The sequence below is a fragment of the Pseudorca crassidens genome, chromosome 9 (genome assembly GCF_039906515.1).
Source record: "Pseudorca crassidens isolate mPseCra1 chromosome 9, mPseCra1.hap1, whole genome shotgun sequence".
NCBI classification, from domain to species: Eukaryota; Metazoa; Chordata; class Mammalia; order Artiodactyla; family Delphinidae; genus Pseudorca; species Pseudorca crassidens.
The window spans coordinates 33,938,940-33,965,927 of NC_090304.1; the positions used below are offsets into that span (position 1 = coordinate 33,938,940).

Here is a 26,988-nt window from a genome sequence, read left to right on the forward strand (position 1 = left end):
TGTATTACATCTGGAAGTTTTATCAGATAGGTCTCCAGGTTGAGCTGCCCCTATCATGACCCATACACTCCTCAAGGCAATATGGGTGGACAGCATTCCTCCAATTTTACATCATTTCAATCCATTCTCCACTCTATAGCCTTAGCAATTTAAAATGTAGTCTACTCACATCTCTCCCCTTCAAAAAATTCTTATCTCCACACTGCCTTCAGGAGCTAAAGCTCTCATAATACAATATTATGGACATAATACATAATACTCATGAACTCATGGTTCATGAGTTAGCTCTGTGCGTCTGCCTGCCTGTCTCCCCTTTGCTACAAGCCTCTCTCCACCCACTCCCTCCCTTGTCCTCTGCTCTGAAGGCTGCACTTCTAAGAGTTTTGATAATGTCTCATTCTATCTCTGGCCCCCATTCCTCCCTTTCTATCTTTTTCCCTATCCCTTTTTCTCTGGCGCTTCTGAGCCTTTGTGTATGCTGTTTCTTTTCTGATTCTGATTGAAACACTCTCCTTTCTACTCTTTTTTGGCTAACCTAGACTTATTATTTTAGTCTCATTTCAGATTATTCTTTCTCCTGATAGCTCTTCCTGATTCCTGAAGCCCACATTAATAGAAAAACCCCATGATAGGTAACACTTTATTTGGAATTCCACCCCCAAATCTAACCCCCAAAAATGTTTTACCTGAAAAGACTAATGAAAGGTAGAGCTCTAACTTAACTGTGATGTCTCCCCCAACATGATCTAAATTCTTCATATCAATGTACTAAGTACAGCTTTAAGTACTCTCCCAGCTCTCCCAAGCAATTTAACTATGCATCTCTTGGATAAATCTTTAAATGCTTTGCTATTTAAAAAAAAACAAAACCACAGAGATTGTTCTATTAAAATATGGAAAAAGTGCTCTGTTTAAAATGACACACTAAATGTATTCTAATCAAGGACATAAGACTTGTTTTGAAAGCCTTTCACTTTAAGGAAATCAAAGACAGAACACAGATGAAGGCAAGCCACTTGTAATAAAAAGCTCCAATGCCTATAGTAATATGAGAAAACACCTGTTATCCTGGAGACGTACTTGTAACAGAGTAAGTAGGCTTGCAGATAACAATATGAAGTTGCATGTAAAATAAAAATGGAGTGTTAATGTTTTTAACTGGACACGTCCGGGCAGCAAACACTGCGTGGAGGCATTTTAAGTACATCAACAGCTCCCTCACTAGCTTCTGGTTATGTGGATATTGCTGTAATCTAAGTGGTTAAAATGATCTTGCCACCTTTCTTATAACCTGCTGTGGGTAGAGGGTCAAAAAGTGGTATCTTGGGAGTGAAGAAAATTGATCTCAGAAGTGCCAACAACAGTAGGCAGAAGAGGTAATCTTGCTTCAGAGAGAACCAAACAAATCCCAAAGCAGGCACCCAACTCTAGGCCTATACAGACCTGGCCAGATCCGAAGCTGGTGTAGATTTCAGAAACTAAGGTTGAGGTGTGGCATTGGGTATAAGGAGCAAAGATGACTAGAGCATAAGTCCCACCTGTGGAAAGGGGTTTGAAGGAGGCAGGGAGAACTGAAAACTGGGAGCAGAACTGGGTGATGAGACTCGGGAAGGAAGATAGCTTGGCAAGCCTCCCTGGCAAAAGTTGGAGGGGCCACAGGGCTGAGATTCCTGCAGGGAATAGTGTGAGAGCAAAGTGAGACAACAAGCAGCAGACTGCAGCCCCCAGGAGGAGGAAGGACTAGGGGCTTGGCCTCAGCTGGCCTCTGGTATTTCAGCCTGCAGGTCCAGTGTACAGCAAAGCTTTCTAAACTGTGCTCGTCACAGCCTAGGAAGCTCTTACTGTTCTTCCAGAACCTCCTGCGTTCACGGGTGAAAGGAGAGGTAACTCCCAAGAGGGGCTGTACCCACCAAATGATAAAGCTCAGCTCCAAACTCTTGCTTTGGGCATCATAGGGTCTCTGAGAAATGCCTCCAGGAAGCAAGTCTGATTTTAGTGCATTTCACTTCAATTAAGACAATGTCCCTGTTGTCATTCTATGTCTGTATTTGAAAGAAAACCAAGAGACCAGAATGGGGATCCCACCCCCAAAACTTAGCAAAGTATGCTCTCTTCCTCTACTCATCTTCTTAGGGGAAAAAGGGAAGGTAAAGAAAAGGAGAGAAGAGAATTCTGCACCGTTTTTAGCCTTCCCAAAGGAGATGTTAACTGCCTGCAAAAGAACTAGCCTGCCAGCTCCATTGCAAACCTCCCCTATAAAATCCACGATGCCTACTGAAATCATACCAACTTCAAATATAGAGATCCACCCTAAAATGTGAAGCACTGTGATGAGGGTTATCAGATAACTATATTCCTGACTTTCTAGTTCAATACCCATGCCCTTTTAAAAGACATGTATGAAAAATTTTTTAAAAACGAGAAAAGCAAAGAGAGGTGTGGCAATTTTAAGTCGTGAAAAGAACACAGACATTCATGTTCTTTGAACAAAGAAAACCTGTCAGGCAACATCTTCCTCTTTAACCAAGTGACATCTGAAAAGTCAAAAGGGAAACGTCACACCCAGCTAGGAAGAGTGGTTCAGTCAATTTTGGTGATCGATGGGGGTCAAGGCTGTCGTAGTCAGATCAGAGCAACGGATTTAGGTTTCACGTTCATTTAGCAGTAAGTTGCTTCACAGGTCATTATGCAACGACTTTCAACAGGTCCAAGGAAAGTTCTGTGTGGTGTTTTTCTGCCACCCAACACAGTCATGTGCTCTGTTGTTCTATAACATTTTCAGGTTCAGTGAGGAGATTTTAGAAGTGCTTCTAAGGGAACTCATCTCCTTCTCCTGCTTGTCAATTACTAATGTGGATAACCGGTTAAGTTATACTTCATTGTCAGAATTATCAGTAGTGTGTGACCAATTATTTATATAATTACGCATGATCTTTATAAGGAAACACAGCTTACAGAGGAACTATATCCTTGAAATTTCTAAAAGTTCTTTGCACATGCCTCATACTCGTGCATTTGGTGAATGAGTGCAGAAATAAATTACAGATAAGTAGATGCATTCAACAACACTTTTTCTGAAATCTAAACTAGTTCTCATAAAGTAGTTTCAAGATATATTCATCCTGTTTAAAGAAGAATTGACAAAATGGATCTTTTCTAACAGTTATTTGTTTATGTGAAATAGACAAGACTTACTCAAGTAAGCTATTCTTTCTAGATCATAATTATTAATACTTAAAAACTAAAAATGAGCTAATGTTTCTGTCTACACTGGAAACCTCAGGGCCTCAAATTCGAGTCCTATCCCGTTCCTATCCCCTGTAACTTTTCTTATACTGAAGTAATAAATCACACGTGTTAATTTAAAGTACTACTGATATATCTGGAGGTTAGATACGGTGTCAGGAGCAGAAATTTGGCAAAGGTCCGTGGGGTTCCATGTGTTAAACCACACAGGGCAATTTGTGCTATGGGAGTAGAATGAAATTATAATTTCAGAATTAAATATTCTGAAATTATATGGTGTTTCATTTTTATTCCACAAGTGTATTCTTTTAAATGTTTTAAAGTAAAGGCTAAAATGATATTGCATACAGAAGCTAAACTCAGGTTTATACTTTCAAATAATTTAAATAATAAGCTCAATGAAGGAACACACTGGAGTATGGGAATTACACTAAGAAAAGACAAAAATCACTAGGTTACTGCCTGCCACCTATCCACAATAAGCTCCAGATTGCCATTTTTACAAACTGCTACAGGAACACTAAAGGAGAAGCAGCATTTTAATACCTCACCAAAAAAAAAAAAAAAAAAAAAAGAATAAAAAACTGGAAAAAGATTCACTTTTGGATGCCCAACTTCCCTCATTTGATGGGAGGCCAAGGCTCCACAGTGAAAGCAAAGTGGAGAGGTTTTCCCCCAAGGTTTTAAATTACTAAATCATTACTTAAATTATCTAAGTAATTACCTTAAACGTCTGCTTTGCTTTGGCTGTGGAGACATAGTCACAACCATGAAGACCCTACTGAAACAAGAAGATATGAAGTTCATAAAATGTTCTCCATCTCCACTGCAGAAAGGAACACGAACGTTACCTGAAAATGCAAACTGTGATCTTTTGTGATGAGATTCAAGAAAACCTTTACTTTCAAGTTATAATGACTATTCCTATATTTCTTCATATCCTATAGTCAAGGGAAATTTTATTGCCTAATTATCTACATTAAGTGATAACTAAAGCATACATAGTCTGAGAATTGTAGACTGTGTTAGTCATTCACATTTTAAAACATAAATGTTTAGAACTATCCATTTTCTGGGGTCCTTTGGTCTCTTGTTCCTTTCTGAGTTCTTACTATAACAATAAGAGATACATGTAAGGAAATAATTTTTCCCCCAAAATAACATCAAGTCTGTGTCTCGATTCCACAAGTGAAATATACCAGGCTCTAGAGAATGTTTCATGAAACTGTAGAGAAAATTGTTAAGTAAATGAAGTGTTTATTTTCTGTACGAAACTTCCTGTTTTAGGGGAATATCCTGCCATCTTGATCTTACTTCCCCACTTACTTGGTCTATTGCTTTTATTCAAGGCCTTACCATTGTATTTCCACTCAGAAAATTGTGACACGTGGGTACACTACCATTTCCTTCTGTTGTAATTAAAAAGGTATTTATGCAGTGTTCTAATCTCACAATGGTCACATACTCACAGCGAGATGCCTAGTTTATCTGAAAGGTCATTGGTTGAAAGTCCTTCAGTCAGAATTGAAGGACAGGTCCCAGATTCTCAGCTTAAGCGTCAGGGTTCCAAAGTAAAGTTATCCTTGGGAAACATTCATTTCCCTTCCCATGATCAGATAGTATTATGTCTGTAACTTATTATTCAAGGCTATCTTCAATTTTATCCTTAGAATATTTCATCTTTACCTTTCCTCTAGCTGATATATATAATTGTGTTATCCACCAGTTCTATGGATGCTGTACATGAAGAAAGACCTTACTCAATCCTTGGTGCCAGGATGTCAGTTTAAAAACCCAGGCTTCTTTGGAATTCTTTCAGTGCTCATTGGAGGATTTCTCTTTGTTATAAGATGTTGAGTAAATACAGGAGATAGATGAGCTTTCCAAGGTTGGATATGAGACACACTCCGCTCTTGGCTTCTGAGAACACTTTGGCTCCTTGTCATGTTGGTTGTAGATTGTTAGGGAACTTAGAAGAAGGTAGAAAGACATTTTGTAAACATCACCATGGGAGAGGGATTTTTTGACATATACATTTTGGTCCAAAGTTCCTCTCTGTGCAAGGCTGAAGCCTACCTTAGCCTTAGGTAGACAGGCTAATAAAACTCCTAAGGTTCTGTGTGCCATACGACTTTCCATAATTTTTCTATTAGCCCAGGACTTCTAAAGACCATGATTATCTAAAGAGTCCTAGACAGGGTGACATTATCATGGCTAACACACTGGTGGATGATGACAAATTAATGTGTTACTATTTGTCTGGGTGTTGCAGTTAGGGAATGGGATCCTTGGAGACGTTATGCCTAATGCCAAAGTTAGAAGTGAATTTGAAATCCCAGGTCTTCCCTTTACCTGCCTTCAAATGAGGCCTCAGAGAGACTATCCAATCATCTCTGCCCCACATGTTCTATGAGGCTGGATTTCAAGAAAAATACAAGTGACCATGTTTAGAGAAAAAGTTAAAGACTGTTAACTAAGGTGTCAGTTTCTGTGAAATTGACCCCCCAAAAATTATAGAGCTAGTTTAAAAGAAAGAGAGAGAATGAGAAAGCCCTTTACATGGTGATAGCTCAAATAATTATAATTTTTCCATGGAGTTTATAGTGCCCTAAAATGTAGCTGTATTACAAGTTAGGTTATAAAACCTCTGGACTAGAGAGAAGGCATTTCTCCATAATAGCCAAGAGCTCTGGAAGAACAAGTCGTGAGTATAGTGCAGGAGACTTAGAAGTTGGCAAGAGAAGCTAGTATGTAAAAGGAAATGAATATAAGAGAAAGCTGCAGCTAGAAGAAGAGTGATTTCTTGCTGATGTTCCTTTTAGAGAAACAGGGCAAATATCTCTAAATAACTCACTGTGATTTAAAACTTTTTTGGTAACATCAGGATTTTCATTATAGTAAAGCAAACTGAGTATATATTCTATTGAGTATATATCCTAAGGCCAATATTAAACCCAAATTCTTATACCTTGTTCCTCCCAAAATCTACACAACGATTTCCTCAAGATCTTAGTATGCTTCTAACAAGATGGCAGGAAATGGCAGAATATATCCTAAACAACATACAACCAAGCTTCAGATGAAAATGTTAATACTAATAAGAGCGGAACACACCATTCCAGCGAATGAAAAGTTGACGTGAATCAGTAAGATTCCTGAAATAAAAGTCTTGGCAGTTAGGTGGTGAAGGCACCTGCTGGGTCCAGAACCAAGATTCCATGTTTTTACTGAGGAACTGAAATTCAAAATGTCAAGTATTAGAAGATAAAGACAAAGCAAGGTCTAACATGACCAAGTCTGCAGAAATTTAACTCATTGATTTTATGAAAAAGATACCACTAAATAAATGAGCTCTAATTTATTATAGTCAATGTTGTAATGACAAAATTGCTACCATGCTTGACTACATTCAGTACAAACTCAAGATGGCCACAGTTGCAAAGTATGTTTCTTAATGAATCTGGCTGAATCCTGTTTATGCAACTTGAGCCCTTGGAAGGATTACATACAATTTATAATGACAGACATTTCCCAGGTTTGTTCTCTGGCTGCTGGAAGACTCATCAATAATTCAAGAACACAATACCCTTTGTGTATAATTGTTCCATTTCTTTCCCTTTTGCAAAAAATCATTCAGATTTCAATCATTAAAAAATCATTCACATTTATACCAGCATAGAACATGTAAACCAAGAAATGTTCTTGTTGGGAAGACTACAAAAGGAAGAAAGAAAGATCTTATAAACTTTACAATTTCATATTATTATGTAACACAAGGCAAATGATTCTTAAATCAAAAACATAAGGAACAACAAAGGGTTTTCAGTTATGCTAAAATTTATAAAAATTAAAACTTCAAAGGGAAATTTTATTGTGTGACATTTTAAATATATGGAATTTAGTATATAAAAATTATAATATGATTTAATCCTGGATCAACCACTTACTAGCTGGATTACCTTGGGAAAGTTCTTAAATCTCTATTATCTGCAGTTTCCTCATCAATAAGATATGTAGATTAACAATCACACTGATTTTTTTAAAGAGTAGTGATAAAAAAATGACATAATGTATAAGTAAGTGTACTTTACAAACCATATAAAAGTAAGAAATACTCTAGCCTCCATCAAGTAACATGATAAGGAAAAAATGTTATTTAAAAATTACTCAAAACTTATTTTTAGGAAACTTGATTCAAAAGCATTAATTGCCATGCCAAAAATTTTCAGTTCATACTTCGTCATAAGTCTAATTTAATCCCTTTAATAAAAATATTAAAAGGTACAAAAGGCAATTTCACCTCCCTACTCCACCACAGTATGTTCAGAAAATCCTTTCATATATAATCAAATTAAGGGGATTTAATCTTAATAACATAAAAGCAAACTGGAAATGGAAATATATAATTGCAGTAAATTGAGAATATTCCTTAGTTTGTTCATTCATCAAATAAATTGTTGCTTTGGGAAGATTTTTCAAGTATGGTCAATATATGAAAAAAAAATCAATAACTATGTTGAACAATGTGAAAGCTATCCTGGTTTTTCTGAATTGTTTGTGGGGGGATGGTTTGCTATTGTTTTATAAGACTGTTTCCTGGGTACTCTCTTCTGTCTCTCTAACAGGGACTGGCTATTAAATTCCATGTTTTACCAAACCACATCAGCAAAGGAATAAGCAAATTAGGAGCTGCACATTAAGTACAGGTCAATCATTAGTGGATGTTGAAACGCTGAACAGCAATACACACAACACCACACGCCACATGACTAGATAGTCTGAAATAGAATGAATAGCATATAGTTAAGATCATGGGCTGTGAAATCAGATATATTGAATTCAAAGAAAGGTTTTGACTCCTACAGCTGCGTGACATTTGGCAAGTAATTAACTTCCTAATACTGGTTTCCTTATTGTTAAAATGGAGATAATAATTGCACCTATCTCAAAGAGTTGTGAGGGCTAAATAAAAGAATCCAAGGAAAGTACTTAGAAAAGCACCTGACACACAGAAAACAATCCATGAGTGTTAAATCGTATATGTAAAGAAATGTAGACAAAATAAAAGATTAATTTTTCTCACAAACTTCTTGATAAGGAATTCAAATCTCTGGCACAGAAAAATCAACCTGAGATCTCTTTTAAAATAAAAAATGCCAAATCATTGGACTTATTTAACTCCCTAAATTGTGCTTTTTCACTACACACACGCGCATGTGTACATACACACACATACATATACCACTATATAAGATGCATATAGATGTGGGCTTCCCTGGTAGCGCAGTGGTTGGGACTCCGCCTGCCGATGCAGGGGACACGGGTTCGTGCGTTCGTGCCCCGGTCCGGGAGAATCCCACGTGCCGCCGAGCGGCTGGGCCCGTGAGCCATGGCCACTGAGTCTGCGCTTCCGGGGCCCGTGCTCCAACGCGGGAGAGGCCACAGCAGTGGGAGGCCCGCGTGCCGCAAAAAAAAAAAAAAAAAAAAGATGTATATATATGCAACAAATTTATCTTAATGTCAGGAAGGGTATAGCAATGCAGAAATTGGGAATGCAGATCAGAGGACCTGTGCATTTCCTCAATGAAGCCATTTAATTTTTCAATGCTTCCGTAAGTTTAAATAATTTTGATTTGTGGCTAGTGAAAAAAAATCGTCCATTTATTCCAGAGGCAGTGTACTGGCAAAAGAAAATGATTCAAGGTGGAATAGAGTCACATGTGTATTGTACAACTTAAAGGCATGCTAAACCTTGCTAATTCAGTTGGAGATGAATAAAAATGCTTATCAGTTCAGGTAAAAGGAAGACACAAAATTTAAAAAAATCTACTCATTGCTAAGTGGCTAATAATGGTAAATTCTCAGGGAAAAAGGATTTTTGGTTTTGAGCTCTCATTTATTTATTGTTCTTCACACTTGATGTACTTCCTAACAATTCAACGGGAAGAGAACAAGTGAATTCTCTAACTTAAATAGGAATATGGAAAATGGCCCAGATACACTACTCTTTCCATTCTTGTAAGAGATATCAAATTGCATTTTTTCTTGCTTTCAAATTTGGTGTCAAATGTAGTGTTGGGTGTAATCTTAGACAAAGTCTGGTATAAATTTTTCTATGTTTAAAGGTTTTCATTCTCAAGGAATAAATCTCAGAAGGGCAACATACCATCAGCTGATTTTTTTTTACAGTGGTGGTTGATCACTTTGTTTATTTTGCACTCATCTAAGATATATGCCTTTCTCCGAAAGAAGAGGTTAAGAAGACATTAACATTTGCAAAGTCCTTTGAGAGATGTGTTACCAAAGTGTAAATTATATCCTATTAGACCAGCCTTATTGAACATGAATAAATTACAGAGAAATGAGTGTCTTTAATAGAGCAAAGATATTATTAAAAAGAAATCTGAATTTAAAGAGTTTGAATATATTTAAAATTTTGAATATGCTTGCTTTTCCTGAATTAGTGTTCAGTTTTGAGGCAGCTGGGCAAAGAAAGGTACTAAGTCTGGAAATATTCATGTGCTAGTAACAGCCATGTTTCTCTCATCATGGATTAGAACACTTATAAATGTTTCGAGATTTTACATATATCAGTGGCAAACATAGCCATATTTTTTCCTAGAAATTAATATAAGCCATTAGATAGTTTTGAAATCATAATCACTGCTCCCATAAATTGCTAAATTAGATGAAATATTTATATCCTTGTTATTCAAAAAAAGTGAATTTTCAACATTCAACTGCTGAGTAATGGCTGTTTGTGCAATGTTTCCACTAAGATAAATGAAAGTTTTACTCCCTGCTACTAGTTTAAAACTCCTTTGCATTTTTACACAAGAGTCCATTTTTCATTACCAGGAAAGGTATGCAATTTGAATCATGCTACTTTTTATTCACAGTAAATCAATATGTGTCATAAGAGCAGAAAAGAAAGTAATATTACTCGCTATCATTGGACCTTCCCTTAGAGCAAGTCCTAGAAGACATCGCCAGGTTGGGTTGCTATAGCAACAGAGCTCTGGTACCTCTCTTGCTTGGCTTGTTATAGTGAGTTGATTTCTACCACACAGATATAACCCAGAAGAATTTTTATGGTAAAGAAGTAATTACAAAAAATCAACAGCAATGTGTGTGACTTTTCCATTGATCTGCGATGATTTAATTCAGAACTAGTATAATGACTCTATAACATTTCAAAGCCCTCTGCTGACTTCCAATTAAATTATTCATTGCCTTTTCTTTAGGCTTCTTAAGTAGTCAGATTTCTTAAAATGTGAAGGAAAAAAGAATCCCGAGACCCTTTAGAGTGTTAGCATGAAACCTGATGTGGTTTTACCCAACTATGAAAATCTGCTATTAAAATGTCTTGAAATAATATTAATCCACTTAAAAATATCAACAATTAGTAAGAAGACTCAAGAAGACTATACTGGCAATATAAAAAATTATCTTTTGACTTCTTCTAAAAAGATATCAAGACAGAAAAGAATATATCTTATTTTCTTATATAGGCCATATAAGCCATTTTGAAGAGTGTCTGACATACATGTAAACACCTAATAAATATTGTTATAATTTTATTACTATCCCAATACAGTCAAGCAAACAAATTATATTCCTTTCCTTACATTACATAGCACTACTGATTATGCAATTGTAATGCCCTTTGTATTCTGAATATATGTAAAGTAAAAATGATATAAGGAATACACTACTATACAGCTGAGCCTTAAACATATTGTAAAAAGTCGCAAGTCCTTTTCAGAGGACTAACTAACCTTGTGAATAAAAATCTGCATCTGATGGACATTCCACAGGGAAGCTGCTTGGAATGGAGTGTGTTGTGGGTTTGGGAGACAGGATCTAGATTTTGTGTATCATACTATTTACTTGAGATCTTAACCTAAGTCTTTGTCTTTTTACCTGTAACAAAAGGATAAAAACATTTTCCCAGCTGAGTGGTAGAGGATTCAGTGAGACAATGTATATAAAGCACCTGTTACAATGCCTGGCACAAATGATACTTTTAAAATTTTAGCTGCCTTTCCTTTAAAGTTTTCCAGTCATTTCCTTGAATCATAATTTCCAAATGGAACTTATAGGTAAAACTGAGTATAAATTCAGTATTTCTTAGAAGTACTTTGATATACATGGATTTTAGTTCTGGAAAATGGAGAAAACTTTCATTTCTGTATAATTCTATGTTACAAATTATTTTTTAATTGATTTGATTGATAATGTCTTTCCCGAAGTATGTTTTCATGACCCCCTAGCCCAGGATAATGCTCTGGGGAAAAAAAAAAAAAAGGTGGCAGAGGGACCATTTCTACAGTCAGATACATTTGGAAAGTGCTACATAATACATCTCATTCTAGTGATTAATAGATCACATTAGTATATTCAACCCTCCAAGAAATCCCAGATAAATAAATCAGTATTGCTTAGTGGTAAAGAGTGTAAATTCAGGAGTTAGGCTTTTGAACCTCACTTTCCTCACTTATTCCCTTATAACCTGGGAAGTTACTTAACCTCTATGTTTCTCAGCTGTAAAATGGGAATGGCAACAGTGCTTCCCACACCGCAATGAGAGGTTAAAGTGAGATATATCACACCTGCTCAGACAGAGGCTGAGTCAATTATCAATAATAAGAGTTATTAAAGAAGCCTGTTTAAACCCATTACTATGACTCTTCTTTATGAATTATATTTTTGAACATCTTCTGGAACTATAATTCCTTGGAACACGCTTTGAACAATGCTAAAATTAGGGTAGTGGTAAATTGTAATTAAGTAAAAAATTATTCATCATATTAGTGCCCAAAGCAAGTAGCACCAAAAAAGTCAGCTACTTCACAACATGTGACCCCACTGGCTTGCTCTCATGCTTCTACTATCAGAACACTAGAGCAACTGTGTTAAGTGTAAAGATCTTACCCCCATGGATGTTCTACTCATTAGAGCCATTTACACCCATTTCATGCATTATCACAGATCAGTTTATTGTATAACATTAGATTATTTGCATGTCACTAAAAATTGAGCCTTAAAGGAAAGAGATATCAAATGATTAAAGCCTTAATGACTAGCAGAGAGAAAACTAAGCATATGGCTTACTCATGGGGTCTGCAAAGAGAAGGGACATTATTAAGATGTTTACACATTTCCTAGTGCTAACGGAAAACAACTTGAGTGAATTTTGAAAATGGAGAAATAAAATAGTACAGAACAATAAGGAAAGGTAAGAGGTTCATCCCAGGAAAAATATGGTACAAGTTCACAACAAAATGCAAAGCCCTCCCTGGTCTAGACAACACCATGTCTCCAGTGAACTTCCTTACCCTTGTCCAGAAGATCGGAAGCTTAGGCAAAGGACCAGAAAAATGAGCAGTCAGCTGATTAATCTGACAGCTTTTAGAAATCCTTTTATTTATTCTCACATTTGCAACTGTATCAGGTTGCTGACTTCTCTTCTTTTAAAGAGTTCTTATTTTTCATCATCAGAAATAAATGCAAAACAGAAAAAAATAATCACTCATAATTTAATGACCTCTGAAAATTAAAAACCATTTTCAATTATTCCTGTTCACTTCAAGTCTTAATCATAATTATACATCATTTCTACACGGGTATTTTTATATGTAAACACAATTTCAAAGCCTGGGTTTTTTTCCACTTAACATTATATATTCAGTTTTTGTCTCACAATGATACAAAGAAGTCTTCAAAACCATCATTCCTAGTACCCGAATGGTTATATTCTTCCATGATCAAACATGCAAGTGATTTCCAATTGTGCTGTTATATTGATACAACAAATCTCTTCCTTCATATAGTTAGTTCTTTCTTTTAGATTAGTGGTTTCAAACTTTAGTATGCATCAGAATCACCTAGAAGGCTTGTTAAAACACGGGTGTCTGGACCCCACCCTCAGAGCTTCTGATTCAATAGGTCTGGGGAGAGGCCCAGGAATTTGCATTTCTAACAAGTTCCCAGGTTTTTCTGGGAACCACTTTTAAAAATTACTGTTAGATTGTTTACATGGACTATTATCATTGTTGCATTGGGGTTGACAAATCAAATAGTATAGACATTTTCATGGCATCTAACACATATTTCTGAAAACCTTCCTACAAGCTTATTCAGCTTTATATTGTCAAGTGACTTCTCAATACTTGAAGCCCAGGTAGATACCAACTAACTGAATGAACAAAAGAACAAAGGAAAATTCTTACTTCTCTCCTCCTCAAAATCATAACATTAGGCTGAGATTCATCTATTTACATTTCAAAGATACACAGCATGGCTAAATAGTAATATCTAAATCTCTGTTACTACAGACATCAGCAAGGAGGTTTTATCATCACTCAAAAGTCAGTGAAAAATAGCTGTTATATTTAAACCTTGGAAGAGAGTAAATCTGTATCTGTACCACACAGTTAGAAATTAGCTGCATTTAGCTTTGTCCACCGGATAGTTCAAAAGCAGTGTTGTTCATTGCAAGGTGCAGGGCAAAAATCTGGCTATGAGAAATTGTGTTTGATAAATTAGAAACAAGAGAATTCCCACTTTAGCAGGGGATTATTAGCATATTTGCCTAAAAGCCACTGTCAGAAACCTTGGAGGTTTCCCCTTGTACTAAAGGATTCTTTATATTATATATAATATATATAATATATTATATATATTCTTTATATTGAGATTACTCCTTCACCTTTAAATGGAGACCTGTGCATATAAACAAACATGTCTACATGAGAATATAGATGCATCTACATAAGTAACATTAGATAGCCATGTATGCAAAGTATCTATTCATACATTGGTTTCTAGAAATCCACAGACAAAACATATGCTTAGCAAAGATATCATCTGCAGAAATGTCTTCTGCACTCTTTCTCTGTAATCTGCACACATTCTTAATTTTTTCATTCTTTTGTATTGTTATTGTGTTGATTTGAATGCATAATGAGAAAATGTGTTCATATATATGATAACCATAAAACCATACATAAGGCAAGTCATTGGGTGTTGTCAACAAACTTTGGAATTTGGTTAGACATAAAATTGTTAACTCTGGCTCACGTTAAGAAGAGTAAATCAGGAGTAATTGTGTTAGATAGAGACATTAATAGAATCGTGTATTTATGACTTTCTAAGGGATAGTGTTTTCTATGTCAGTGTTTTTTGGTGATTGTGCTCTCTTTATTTTTTTTTAAACAGTAAGCAATTTATTATAATGTTAAAAATAAACCTGCCATACAAATCAGGCTTTGCATTCCTAGGTATTTACCCAACAGAAATTAAAGCATATGTCCATACAAAGATTTATACATAAATGCTCATAGCAGCTCTATTTGTAATAATCTCTAACTGGAAACCACCCAAATGTCTTATTGATATAAGTGAATGCATGGACAAATTTTAGTGTATCCATATAATGGAATGCTACTTAGCAATAACAATAAATTATTAACACAGGCAACAACGTTGATGAATCTTAAAATAATTATGCTGAGTGAAAAAAAGCCAGAAAATAGAGTGTATACTGTAGAATCCCATTTATATATATATATAAACCTTGGTAAAATGCAAACTAGTGTGTTCTCTTTAACTAAAAGTAAGTCAACATTCTTAATAGCTTGAAAGGAACCTAAATTGTTTTTTTTGCATGGATAGGTTCATTATGACCACAGGAAGACATGGCTGCTCTCAGGACGGACAGAAAACTAGGAGACAGATGCTAAGATACCATATATATTTCATTTTATGAAATAATATGCATAAATGTATCCACTTACTATGTACTATGTCGTAAATATGACTATATTTGGAAGCCTTAGCAAAGAGGACAAAGTTTAAAATACACCAATGTTAAAAATGCAAACTTAAGAAACCCAGAACAGCAACGCAGATACCATGAGGCAATCATTCCCCTAGTGTGTCTGAGAATTTGACCAAAGGCACTCTCTACTTAATTCAGGTGTTCAAAGAAACTTAAAGTTAAGATATTAGCGGCAACAACCATCTAACTATCATTTGAAAATCAATACCTCTGAGTTTTTTTTGACTAATAACTGCCAACTCCTTATAACGTGTTAGTGCAGAATGACAGTCAATTAAATATAGCCCCTGCCACAAATCCAAAAGTACTGGCCAAAGTGCGCACACATCAATGAGACATTTCTAGTTCATCCATTCAGTGCAGAGAAAGAAATAGGGAAAAATATGTGTTGAAAGGTGCATATGGCCTGCCTGTGAAATTTCAATTCCTGAACTCCAGGGAATGAGAGGTAAAAAGTCTCTAGGGATAACCAGACACAAGAAAAGTTTTGGTAGAATCCCTTTACTCCATCAGGGTAGAAATGGACCCCTGACAAGCCAAAAGATAAGAATTGAAATGAAAATATATTAATGGATATTTTCCTTTTTTGACAAGTAGTTTCTTTTGCAATTTAGGCAGTAATAGATTCTTTCTTTTTAAAAAATTAAGGTTAAAAAAAAATGGGTCAGGGCTTCCCTGGTGGCGCAGTGGTTGAGAGTCCGCCTGCCGATGCAGGGGACACGGGTTCGTGCCCCGGTCCGGGAGGGTCCCACGTGCCACGGAGCGGCTGGGCCCGTGAGCCATGGCCGCTGGGCCTGTGAGTCCGGAGCCTGTGCTCCGCAATGGGAGAGGCCACAGCAGTGAGAGGCCCACGTTCAGCAAAAAAAAAAAAAAAATAGTACAAATTAAAAAAAAAATTTTTATTGTGGTAAAAGTCCCATAATATAAAACATACTAGTTTAACCATATGTAACTGTATGGTTCAGTGGCACTAAGTACATAAAAAATAAAATAAAATAAAAAAGAAAAGCTGATGGGGCCTGAACTAAGGCTGTGGCTTTGGAGAAGAGGTAATTAGAATGGTTGCTTCACTCAAAACTGATGAGGTTTAAAAAAAAAAAACAAAAAAAAAAAAACTGATGAGGTTACAAGAAGGTAGGAGGGTTTAAAAAAAGAACCAAAGGAGAACAATAAAGGAAAGTGTTATTCCACAGGCAAGGTCATGCTCCTCTGAGATCTTTAGCCCTTTGCTGGGGGAAATGACTGAATGGGCCCTTTGGTTACACAAATGTAAAATAAAGGTATGGTCTCTCCACCAAATGGGGAAGTTTCCACCAAAAAAAGAAAAAAAAAAGTACAGATTATATGTGGATAGAGCAAAATGAGAAAAAGTGAATGACTAAAATTCACTAAAACACTATTTTAAAACATCTATCACAGCAACATGATGCTATAACTTGCTGGGCCAATCAGTGAATAACCACATTACAGTCAGTTCTCTTACTGCAGGCTCTCCTTCAACTATAGAAGCATGAAACTGCACATTATGTTCTACTGTGGTAACTGATATTAAAGTCAAATGCTATCACTAAGGAATTTGATGAAATTTTCTTCAGTAAAGTGAGTCTCAATTCCTTTACAAACAATACATGCATAGGTTTCACCAAAAGGAAACTATTTACTGAAAAGAAAAATGGAACATCAAAAAATATTTTAAATGTTAAATATGATACACTTATGTTATTCACAAATACAGACATCAAATTCTTTGAGAGTTGACTAAATATGGAAGACCAGATACAAATAAATGTATGTAATATATATATTTTTGCCTAAAGATATTAGGTTACATTAGAGGGAAAAACATCTAATTTATTAATCATGTGTTTTGTCAACACTTTCATTATAAAAAAGAATAATTGGTTAAATAAATAAAACCCTATGTTTTGATTCTAAGCTTCAGGACTTAATAGTCTCAAGAAGGCTGAGCTTCAGTTGAGAAAGGCCAACTTAGTAAAATTTAAACACATCTGTGGAGGTACTACTAAATCACCATTTACTAATGTGTCAAAGCAAAAGCAGGCTGGTTGGCTAAAATAAACATGTTATCCTTGTAACAAAAAACAATAAGTGATGACTGGGCCAATTGTCTACTCTAGGGAGGCCAATCTCCTAAACTGGTTCTCAAGCCCCTAATAATAACATATCATTATATCCCTTTCATTGCCTTTCCAAAGCAAAATAGCAATTATTACCTGAACATTTTTGTTAGATCAATAAACACTGACCTAATGTTAGATTAAAATACAAAATGATTGACATTATTTTTGAAGGCTAATTATAATTCAACTTTTCTTTAAATTACATCTTGTAGAGCCTTAAAAAATTGTCGTACAAATAACTTTCAGTCAAAAGTGGTCATTAAGAAGAAAACTTTACACTGGAAAAAATTTCTACTGGGTCATCACTGATTTGAGTATGTTAAGAATGTTCATTTGATGTATTAGATGTACACATCCAAATTATTCAGCTCTACAAAATAAAATAAAAAGGAAAATATTTTAACTTATTCAAATGACAAGACAATATAGCTTCTCAGAATCATAACCTCTATTCTTTAGGAAATGACTAAAAATAAGCTAGAAGGACTCATACTTATTAATTGCAGATTTCTAGGAGTATATCAGTGCTTTATTTTTCACTTTCTTATTTTTGAAAAGAAGAATTCTTGGTCTCAGGAAAAGCAGCAAATGTAATTTGAGAGATTAACTTCTCTTGATTATTAACAAAACAGATCACAGCCTGAAATGCTACCTTATTGAGCCAATAATTACAGTCAAGAATTGTTCATGACATCTAGTCAGATTTTTCATTAGGATGATTGTAAAATGGATAGAGGCCACCAAATCATTCATTGGCACAGGCCCATGTTTCTTTATTCTAACCCAGAAAACCAGTAAAAAAATGGCAGTCATCATTTAACCATGCCGTTGTAACGAGTTTTGACTGTCCTCACTCTGGTTTACAACCCAAACTTTTTGAAAAGTCATGTGTTCCAATAATTTGAAAGTTATCAGGACCTATAGGTTAATCATTTCCCAAACTTGAGATATGGAAAACCAGGGCAGAATACTGTTTTTATTACCCATTGAGGTGGATTTTCTTCCTTTGAAACTAAATGCATAGACAAAAAAGGAATTTGTTTTCTCTTCTTTTCCTCATTCTATTTGATTTCTATGACCTGTTTGGGGTATACGTTTGTGTATACATACAAAAAGATAAAGTTCTATTTATTTAGCTCTCAGTGATAATTATGTATGATAATAAAAATTTTCATACCTCATGTCTTCAAATCCAATCGTAAGCACCATAAGGGAAGTTCCTGCTGAGTTACTGGTCATATTTTCCCCGTAACCTGCAACTTAAGTCCTGTATATGCTCTGAAAGGACAAGCTGTCAAGTGAAAAGTAAAACTTTACCCTAATGAAGAGGATCTTCTCTCCCACTCGGTATCTGCCTTGTGAGAGCCTCTCCACACAGAACTTGCTCGGGCATTTGCAAGGAGGATCTTCAGAAATCCGTTTCACCTGAAATAGAAGAGCAGGCAAGTTCATTCTCCTTAATCAGGTTGCCTTTAGATTAATTTGTTCCATGGGTTCAAAGGCCCCTGAACCATTAATGCTTTTAAATTTGTTCTATATCAGACTATGGACACGATGTGAGCATAGACATATCACATTAAATCTTAACTATGTAAAGGTCAGGCCCTGAAGGCACTTTGTGAAGGTCAATAGCTGCACTAAGGCATAAGCTGGATGATGACAATGATAATGATGCTGGAGGATAATCACAAGCAAATCAACTGGCAGTGTAGGGATGACGAGCTGGGTTCTCACGTTTAGAGGATTAAAAAGATCGTGTACATTGGATTGTCAAGATAAATATATTGAGAACTAGAATACAAGGCACGTTAACATAGTCTATTATGATGAGGAAACATATAGACGTAGTCTATATGTTTCCTCGTCATAACTTTAATATTAATTTTACTCATTTTCAAAATAAATGAGAATTTTAAAAGTATTATTATTTAAAAATGAGACTATTTAACCTTATTTTGAATCCTGAGACTTTCTTTAAGAAGTCATCTCTAATTCATCCAGACTAATCCAGCAATTCACTCCTCAGTAATTCCCACCTGCCAAAACCTATTTCTGTAGCAGCATCTTACAATTTGTATGTATTTTATAGAATCCATGTCTGAATATCAGATTTTCCCTATTTTATCTATCTCTGTACTCTTTACAAAACACATACACTAAATGATAAGTGCATAATGCTTATAGACAGTTGTGACTATTAAAGACAATGTATAGTGCTTGATTTTAGGAATAAGGTTTATTTATTTATGTTTTCCTTGGTTGGGAACCTGCCATGCTGTGTCTCATAACTGTCCTCTCTTCAACTAACCAACCAACCAAAAACCCAAAAGAATAATAGGTTGTGTTTTGAGTCAAAGTTTCCAGAGAAGACAGATCTAAATAATGTACAGCCTACATTTGAGAAGCTAGGCTGAACAAATTTAAATTCTGAAGGGATTGGCTTGGACACCCCTCACCCAAATTCTTGCTTCCACAAAGATATGATTCCTAGAGTTTTGTCATCAAAGCAATTCAATCATTTCATCAAATAATTCAAGGTCTGACTTCAATCAGTCTTCCACTAAGAAAAACTGTGGGAAGAGTCACGCAGGAACTCACTTTCCTGTTGGAGTAAAGGACTTAAGCATCTCGGTTTCCCTAGAATAAGCAAGGTTCCAGAAAGTATGGAAGCATAAGACACTAGAGGGGAAAGCTAGAAAGAGTGGGGGAATCCTGAAGCAAAACTTATATTGAGATAAGTTTGGATAAATAAATAAATAATAAATGGATAAATAAGCACAGGGACCTAAAAAGGACGCAGGAGGAAATCAGTGTGACAGATTAAGCCTGGATTCAAAGAATCTTAGAGATGGCTTTCACTCAAACAGTGAGGGAACTAACATCGTTATGTGAGCGATTAGGCCCATGTCTTTGAGTTCTGAATTTCTCATACTATATGATACTTGGGCCACAGATATATCCACCCACTCCCTCAGTATTAATAGAATCCTACCCCTAGGGATTCCCTTCTATAATGCAGACCCACATTCTGGGGTGGGGGTGAGGTCACAGGACCAATGAATGTGTGCTGTCTTAAGTGTTGTAAGTGTTCCTCTATGTGTATCTCCTTCAATATGTATTTATAGACATGTTTTAAAAATATAAATGTGAGGAGATATGGGGATATATGTATATGTATAGCTGATTCACTTTGTTATACAGCAGAAACTAACATACCATTGTAAAGCAATTATACTCCAATAAAGATGTTAAAAAAAAAAAAGTGCTAAAAAAATATAAATATGTGTGTGTATATATATATATATATACACATATATATAAATTGTGTTTATTGCATACTGTTGCTAGAAACAGTACAGTTTTCCTTAGCACCACAATAATTCCATGAGAAAAGAAGGAAAGGAGGGAGGGAGGGAGGGAGGGAGGGAGGGAGAAGGACTTTGGCCACCCTGAAAACAAATCCAACACTCAGCAACATAAAAGCACATGGCCCAGACTTTAGGAGAGTCATGCCTGGCACAGTTTTACCGCGATGTAGTAACTGAGCAGACAGTAAATTGGTGTTCAAGTGGTTCCTCTGCTAAGAAATGACAATCACAAGTATGGATGGAAAGTATTTCCATCTTGAAGTGTTTTTAGACAAAATACAGAAACTATTGGTACCAAATGAAATAAAATACAAGAAACACTTTCTCAAGTGGCCTGTCCTTCTCTAATGCCTTCCTAAGCTTTGAAAATATACTTGCTTTTTAAGATCAAGGGCTTTTGTGTGGCTGTGTGAGAGCTGGAAGCAGAAATGGAAGAGACAAGGCCAGGCTGTGGGGAGTTAAGTAAACAGTGACTGATGACATCTTGCTTCTTACATTACCTTGGGGTAAGTCAGTCTGGCAGGTGTTCTGGTTTTGGCCAGGAACCCAGCCAGCTTTTGTTGAAATGGGATTTCAAGAGGAGCCTGATTACTCAGAATTATACTATCTCTCATCCCCAGACTGAGGAAGTTGATGGAGAAGAGGAAGAAAGTAAGAATGGCTTCTTAGAACTGTATTCAACTCATTGTGTGGGAACAGGCTCAACACGAGGGCACTAAACCTGACCCCATCATTTAATCACAGTCAAATCACTCTATCAGGACATCAGGGGAATAAATTAATCCGAATGGACTCCACTGTGTTTCTCTTACGATGTCTGGCTTGATTAAAGAAGTTGGGATGTATTATCCACATAAAAGGTCACCTATTTTGTTTTTCAATTTTCCACAATTCTCCTAAGTAGCAAACAAAGAAATGTGAGGACACACTGAAAGTTTCAAAGCTGGCAGTCATTGAAACGGTTCACTGGAATATGACATCTTAGCACAGGTCTGCGTCTCTTTCTTTTTCTTTACTCTTTTCTCCATTTTTTTTTTTTTTTTTACTCCCCTTCTTTATTCTCCTTCTTTTCTTTTCTCTTTTTTTTTTGATGTAAATAATAACTTTGCCAGAGTAGAAATAGCCAATAGTATTAACTAAACACAGGAACTTTGCAAGCAATATTTTATATCCCTATTCTAAAGAACATGTTGGAGTATATGAACTTCAACTCCCCAATGGCTATATATGCCTCATAGGCAGTGAAGCAGTTGCCATAGGAACTATTTCCTTTTTATATCTGACATATGAAGCTCTGATTTAAGCCATTAGTGAGGTTCATATGTTTTTTCTCTCTGTTCCACTGTCCCTGAAATAAAACACTCAATGAAAAACTATCACTTAAACAGAATGCAAATATTTCAATGCAATTTCCCCAATGTAGAATGAAGAAGACTGTAAGAGGCTTCTGTGGCCAAATAAGCATGGAAAATTCCAGGTTAAACAAGATCTTATTACGGAACGCACTAGTGCCTTTGATATGCCAGAATGCGTTGCCAAACTCTAGGTAGGGACTACAGTCAGCTGTATTTCTCAAACTAACCTAAGCATGGAATTCTTTTTCCACGGGTCATCTGGTGGTGTGAGTGTTTGATTAAACATTCAAACTAGCATGAGAAATGCTAGTTTGAAGACTGTGAACATAGTATTCTAGCTGGCAACAGTACAGAAATATATGCTTAGAACATTTCCTACATTCAATGAAAACCCCTTCACTACACAGATGGTTATGTTCCCAAACCCTGACAAACTTTAAAGCTTCTCTGAAACCCCCTTCATTGTTTCCAGCTAAGAGAACAGAACTTGGAGTAGGGAAGAACAACCACAGAGCGACAGTCTTGCCATTTTGAAGAGAGTCCCTATCTCATCTACCTCTTCTGAACTGGAGTATAGGTAAAACTTTTCCAAAATCCCTTTCATAGTTGTTTCACCACCTTCTCCCTCCTGTCCTTCTTCTCCCCTTCTCAAGGATGAGGGATGGCCACATGTGAGACAAGCTGGTGAAGAAAGGGAACCATTCTAACTACTTTTCCCAGGCTCATGGAAATGGTTTCAAGGGGCGACATCTCCTCACTCTGCAAAGCTACAGCAGAGCTGAGAAGTGCACATATTTCCAGAGCACATGGCCATTCCAGATAAATAGAAAAAGGGAGAGTCTTTTTTAAACTTTGATTACCCACATTAATAATTTATCCAATAAGCATGGTACTAGATCTAGCTGAATAAAATATGGTCCTTGTCTTTGAGAGCAAGGACCATACCTAGAGAAGAATAGGTATTTATGCCCAATAAGGTAAACACTTCATTAAATATATAAAAGAACTTGAGGTACCAAGGACAAATTTGTCAATTTTACCTGGGATGAGAGATGCCAAGAAAAGCTTTCTATAGAAGGCCACACAACCTGAATTTTAGAAGATGAAAAGGTGTCTAAAAGTAGATTTCAAAGATGAGCAGTGTGAGAAAGCCAAGTGAGGAAAAACACAGGGTATAAAAATTCCTTGGGAGTTTGGGATTAGAGTATAGGTTTACAACAGATACATCAGAATGCAAGAATGAATCCATAGGGCAAAAAAGTCTGGGAAAGACAAAATGGGCCAGAACATGGAGGGCTTATGTGACACATACCTGAGGCTGGGCTTTACCCTGGATATTATAGAGCCCTTATACAATTTTAATCAATTCTGAGTTGCGTTTAGGTTGATCATTCTGGTAGCAATAAAGTTCATGGAGAAGAATTTCAAGAACAGAGTGCTCAACAGTGTCAAACACCAGAAAGTGGTCTCATAATTTGAGGACTAAGAAATTCATTTGATTCAGTAATTCATTCATTAGGAGGTTAAGGGTCAGACCTCTGACTCTAATGCATTAAAGGAAGTGAATAGAGGTAAGAGCTGAGAGGAAAAGGCCTAAGATCAAGCATAGTAACCCCAGAAAAACACTTTTATGAGAGAAAGACTAAAAGGAAGATCTTACTCTAAAGTAAGTCTAATCAAAAAAGTATAACTGAGAGAGAAGAAAAAATTGTTGGGCTTCCCTGGTGGTGCAGTGGTTGAGGGTCTGCCTGCCAATGCAGGGGACAGGGTTCGAGTCCTGGTCCAGGAAGATCCCACATGCCGCCCGTATGCAGCAACCAAGGCCCAACGCAGCCAAAAATAATAAAATAAATAAAATTAAAAAAAAAATTGTTCTCATCAATATATAAGTAATGTGCCATTATCTACTATTAGTACAATGTTATTCAATTACCTTACAAAATAAAAATGAAACAGCAGGATTCAAGACATGTGGCTGATCATTAAAAACATTCCTGTGATTTTAAAGTCCTTTTAGGTATATTATTAAAATGCCCTGCCTATCCTTTCATTTCTGAGTGGATTGAACAAAGGAAAACTAAATTAACCTGGCATTGGATAAGATACCTTGATGGGCTAAGTTTATGTGTGCTACCCTTGGCAGAAATAGGAATTCTCAATCGGTCAGACAAATTGTTATATTTCTGCTCATTTAAATCTGCAATATAGGTTATAGTGTCACATGGAAGAAAGAAAAGATGGGGGAATCTTTCTTTCTGCATCCTACAGCACCAAACAGCCATTTCCCCTGCTCTTTTCAGCTCAGACCCTTGGGAAGGAAACTCTCAGCTACAGGCTAGCTGTCCTTTTCAATCCTGCCTATTCCTTATAACTGGCATTATGGTTGGTGCTAGTTTCTAAGAACTCTCCTTGTGTATGTGAGACATACTTCAGTCTGACATCCCCGAGGTTTCCATTTTTTATAAAACCCATAGGTTTTTGACATTTACGCTCAAAACATATGTGCTGGGAAGTAAATGCACACACATGACACACTACTTAAGACACAACAGAAGTAGCCAGAGAATTTTATTTCATCCTGTTTACTGTTACACCCAGAATCTGTTTTCTGTAATTATGAGGGTATAATGAAAATATTTCCTAATCTGCCAAAGATGGTGTCTCAAGAACTCTGAGGGTTGGTGACCTCAGAGAGTTAGACAAAATTAGGTTGGAATCTAAGCTCCTCTCTTCCTCTCAGCAGGTATTTCAACTTCAAGTCTCAGGTTCCTCAATAAGAAACCTGCCCTAAAGATAACAAGAGCACTTGAAGAATACTGGCAGAACCCGGCCCATAGCAGGCAGTCAATAAAGGGCAGTTATCTTCTCCATGGTATTTTGCTTTTCCTTCTTTAAAGATCCTCAAGTCCCATGCCTCAGGCTTCTTATCAGTGAATAAGGAAACAGGAACCAATAGTATCAAGGCTTAAGTGTTTTCAAAGACAATTTTCGGGAGGATGACTTATTATCCTAAAATTTTAGATACTACTCAGCAGAATTAAGTGACGCTTTATTTTAAATAAGTGGCTCAGTTTTGAATCTCAAAATGAACTGCAGGACTATAAACTTCCTCATAGGATTTTTTTTTTTTTTTTTTTTTTTTTTTTGCAGTACGCCGGCCTCTCACTGTTGTGGCCTCTCCCATTGCGGAGCACAGGCTCCGGACGCGCAGGCTCAGCGGCCATGGCTCACGGGCCCAGCCGCTCTGCGGCATGTGGGATCTTCCCGGACCGGGGCACGAACCTGTGTCCCCTGCATCGGCAGGTGGACTCTCAATCACTGCGCCACCAGGGAAGACCCCTCATAGGATTTTAAAATAAATTTCAATAACATTGGAATAGGTAAAGGTTAGACTGATCGAAGATTGTACAGAATAAGTTTTGAAGTTCAAAAGAGACCAAGTGTTGATAAGAAACTTGACCAATTTTACTTACTGCATCATCCAGTAAGTTTCCCGTACTCTTTTTTCCAGAAGACTTTGATGAAGGCGAAGGTGAAGGAGAAGGGGCAGAGAGTGTTTCTTCTTGTTCAATTTCTTTTTCCAACTTTATCAAACCAGGAGGCTCCACACCATACCTTTTTAAAAGACACCAGATCAATACACATGCATAAGTTGTAATAATGATACACTTAGCCGTATGTTGCATCCAATTATACCATAGGACCAAACTGCTAACTTTTCAAAACAACATTAACTTTTCTCTGGCATTGAAATAGTATGTTCTTAAATTGGCACCCTTTTAAGCAGGGAAAAACATGCACACCCCCATACATACATACATATATATTTATAGTTACATATACATACACATATATGCTTATATCTATATATGAACATATAAATGAATAGATGCATAACATACTAAAAATAAATTAAAATACTCCATATATTAATGAGTCAATAACATGAATTACCATATTAATTTAGTCTTCAGCTTTCAGATTTACTAGCTTTAATGATATTAGTGCTATAATTGAACTCCTATTTTGAATATAAGCTTGTTAAAAATGGAAATAAAATCAGAGAGTCAGAGTCAAGTTGAAAACAGCAATTTCCCCAAATAAATGTCCTTAAATGAATTAACAGAGAAGAAATTCACTCTTACGTGTATATCTTTATGGACCCAGATCAAGGTAGAATGGGTAATACAGTACATTGGTTATGCTTTTAAGACCAACATAATGAAAGCATGTACAGTATTACTGAGGAAGAAAATGAATAAAGAAACAAAAAATAATTTAGAATAACAATATGTTAAAAATTATGTGTTGTAAATTGTAAATGCCACAGCAGTTCAAACACAGAGATGTAGTTGTTAACAGCATTCTAATCTCCCATATTTTTCTTAGGCTAAGTTTAAATTTGGTTTGGTTTCCTAGATGCATATCAATTGTACCTAAGTGAAGGAGGCCAAAGATAATTCCAGAATTTGAGAATTGGGAAGGATCTTTGGGTTCATGTAGTTATACCCTTTCATTTTTACAGAATAAATAAAACAGATCCAGAGGAAATATAGAACGAGCTAGGAACAGAATAAAGATGCAGATCTAGGTTTTCTTACTTCAGGTTTTCTCTGACATTTTAATCAGGTGATCACGTGTTAGAAAGAAGAAGAAAAAGTCACTTGGAAATTTTTTCAAAATAGGCTGTGGACTACCTACAAAGTAAATAACCTATATAGAGAGAATAAATATGTTGGCAATATGTCTAATACCTTAGAGTGAGTGAATAGTATATTAAAACATCATTAAATGTAAAAGCTTAGGTTACCGTCATCCTGTTCTAAGGGCTTGTTATTTTAACTGACATCATCACACACGTCAGGTGGCCTTTGAGAGCTGGAAAACTTATATCAGAATTCAGTACAAAACAGTGTAAGCTGGCACAACTCAAATAATAATTGCTGTTTTGCTAACTGCCTCTAGTGAACAGAGTAAGTTTTAGTTACATAAATCATTAGCTAAAAGACTTTAGGCACTATTTATCACATTTCAAA

The 26,988-nt window shown here is 36.0% G+C and overlaps 1 protein-coding gene across 8 annotated transcripts in view; it reads right to left on the reverse strand.

Moving 5' to 3' along the window:
• The window catches only part of GAS2 (growth arrest specific 2), a 158,214-nt gene that overhangs the window by 33,600 nt on the left and 97,626 nt on the right, over positions 1-26,988 (reverse strand). For 7 of the 8 annotated variants that reach the window (XM_067749597.1, XM_067749591.1, XM_067749593.1 and 4 more), the window contains 3 exons: positions 25,426-25,567; positions 18,547-18,654; positions 3,971-4,024 (listed from right to left, as the gene is read on the reverse strand). In XM_067749597.1, the coding sequence (XP_067605698.1) occupies positions 3,971-4,024; positions 18,547-18,654; positions 25,426-25,567 (304 nt within the window). The remainder of the gene's footprint in view (positions 1-3,970; positions 4,025-18,546; positions 18,655-25,425; positions 25,568-26,988) is intronic. The other variant, XM_067749598.1, reaches the window with a different exon arrangement.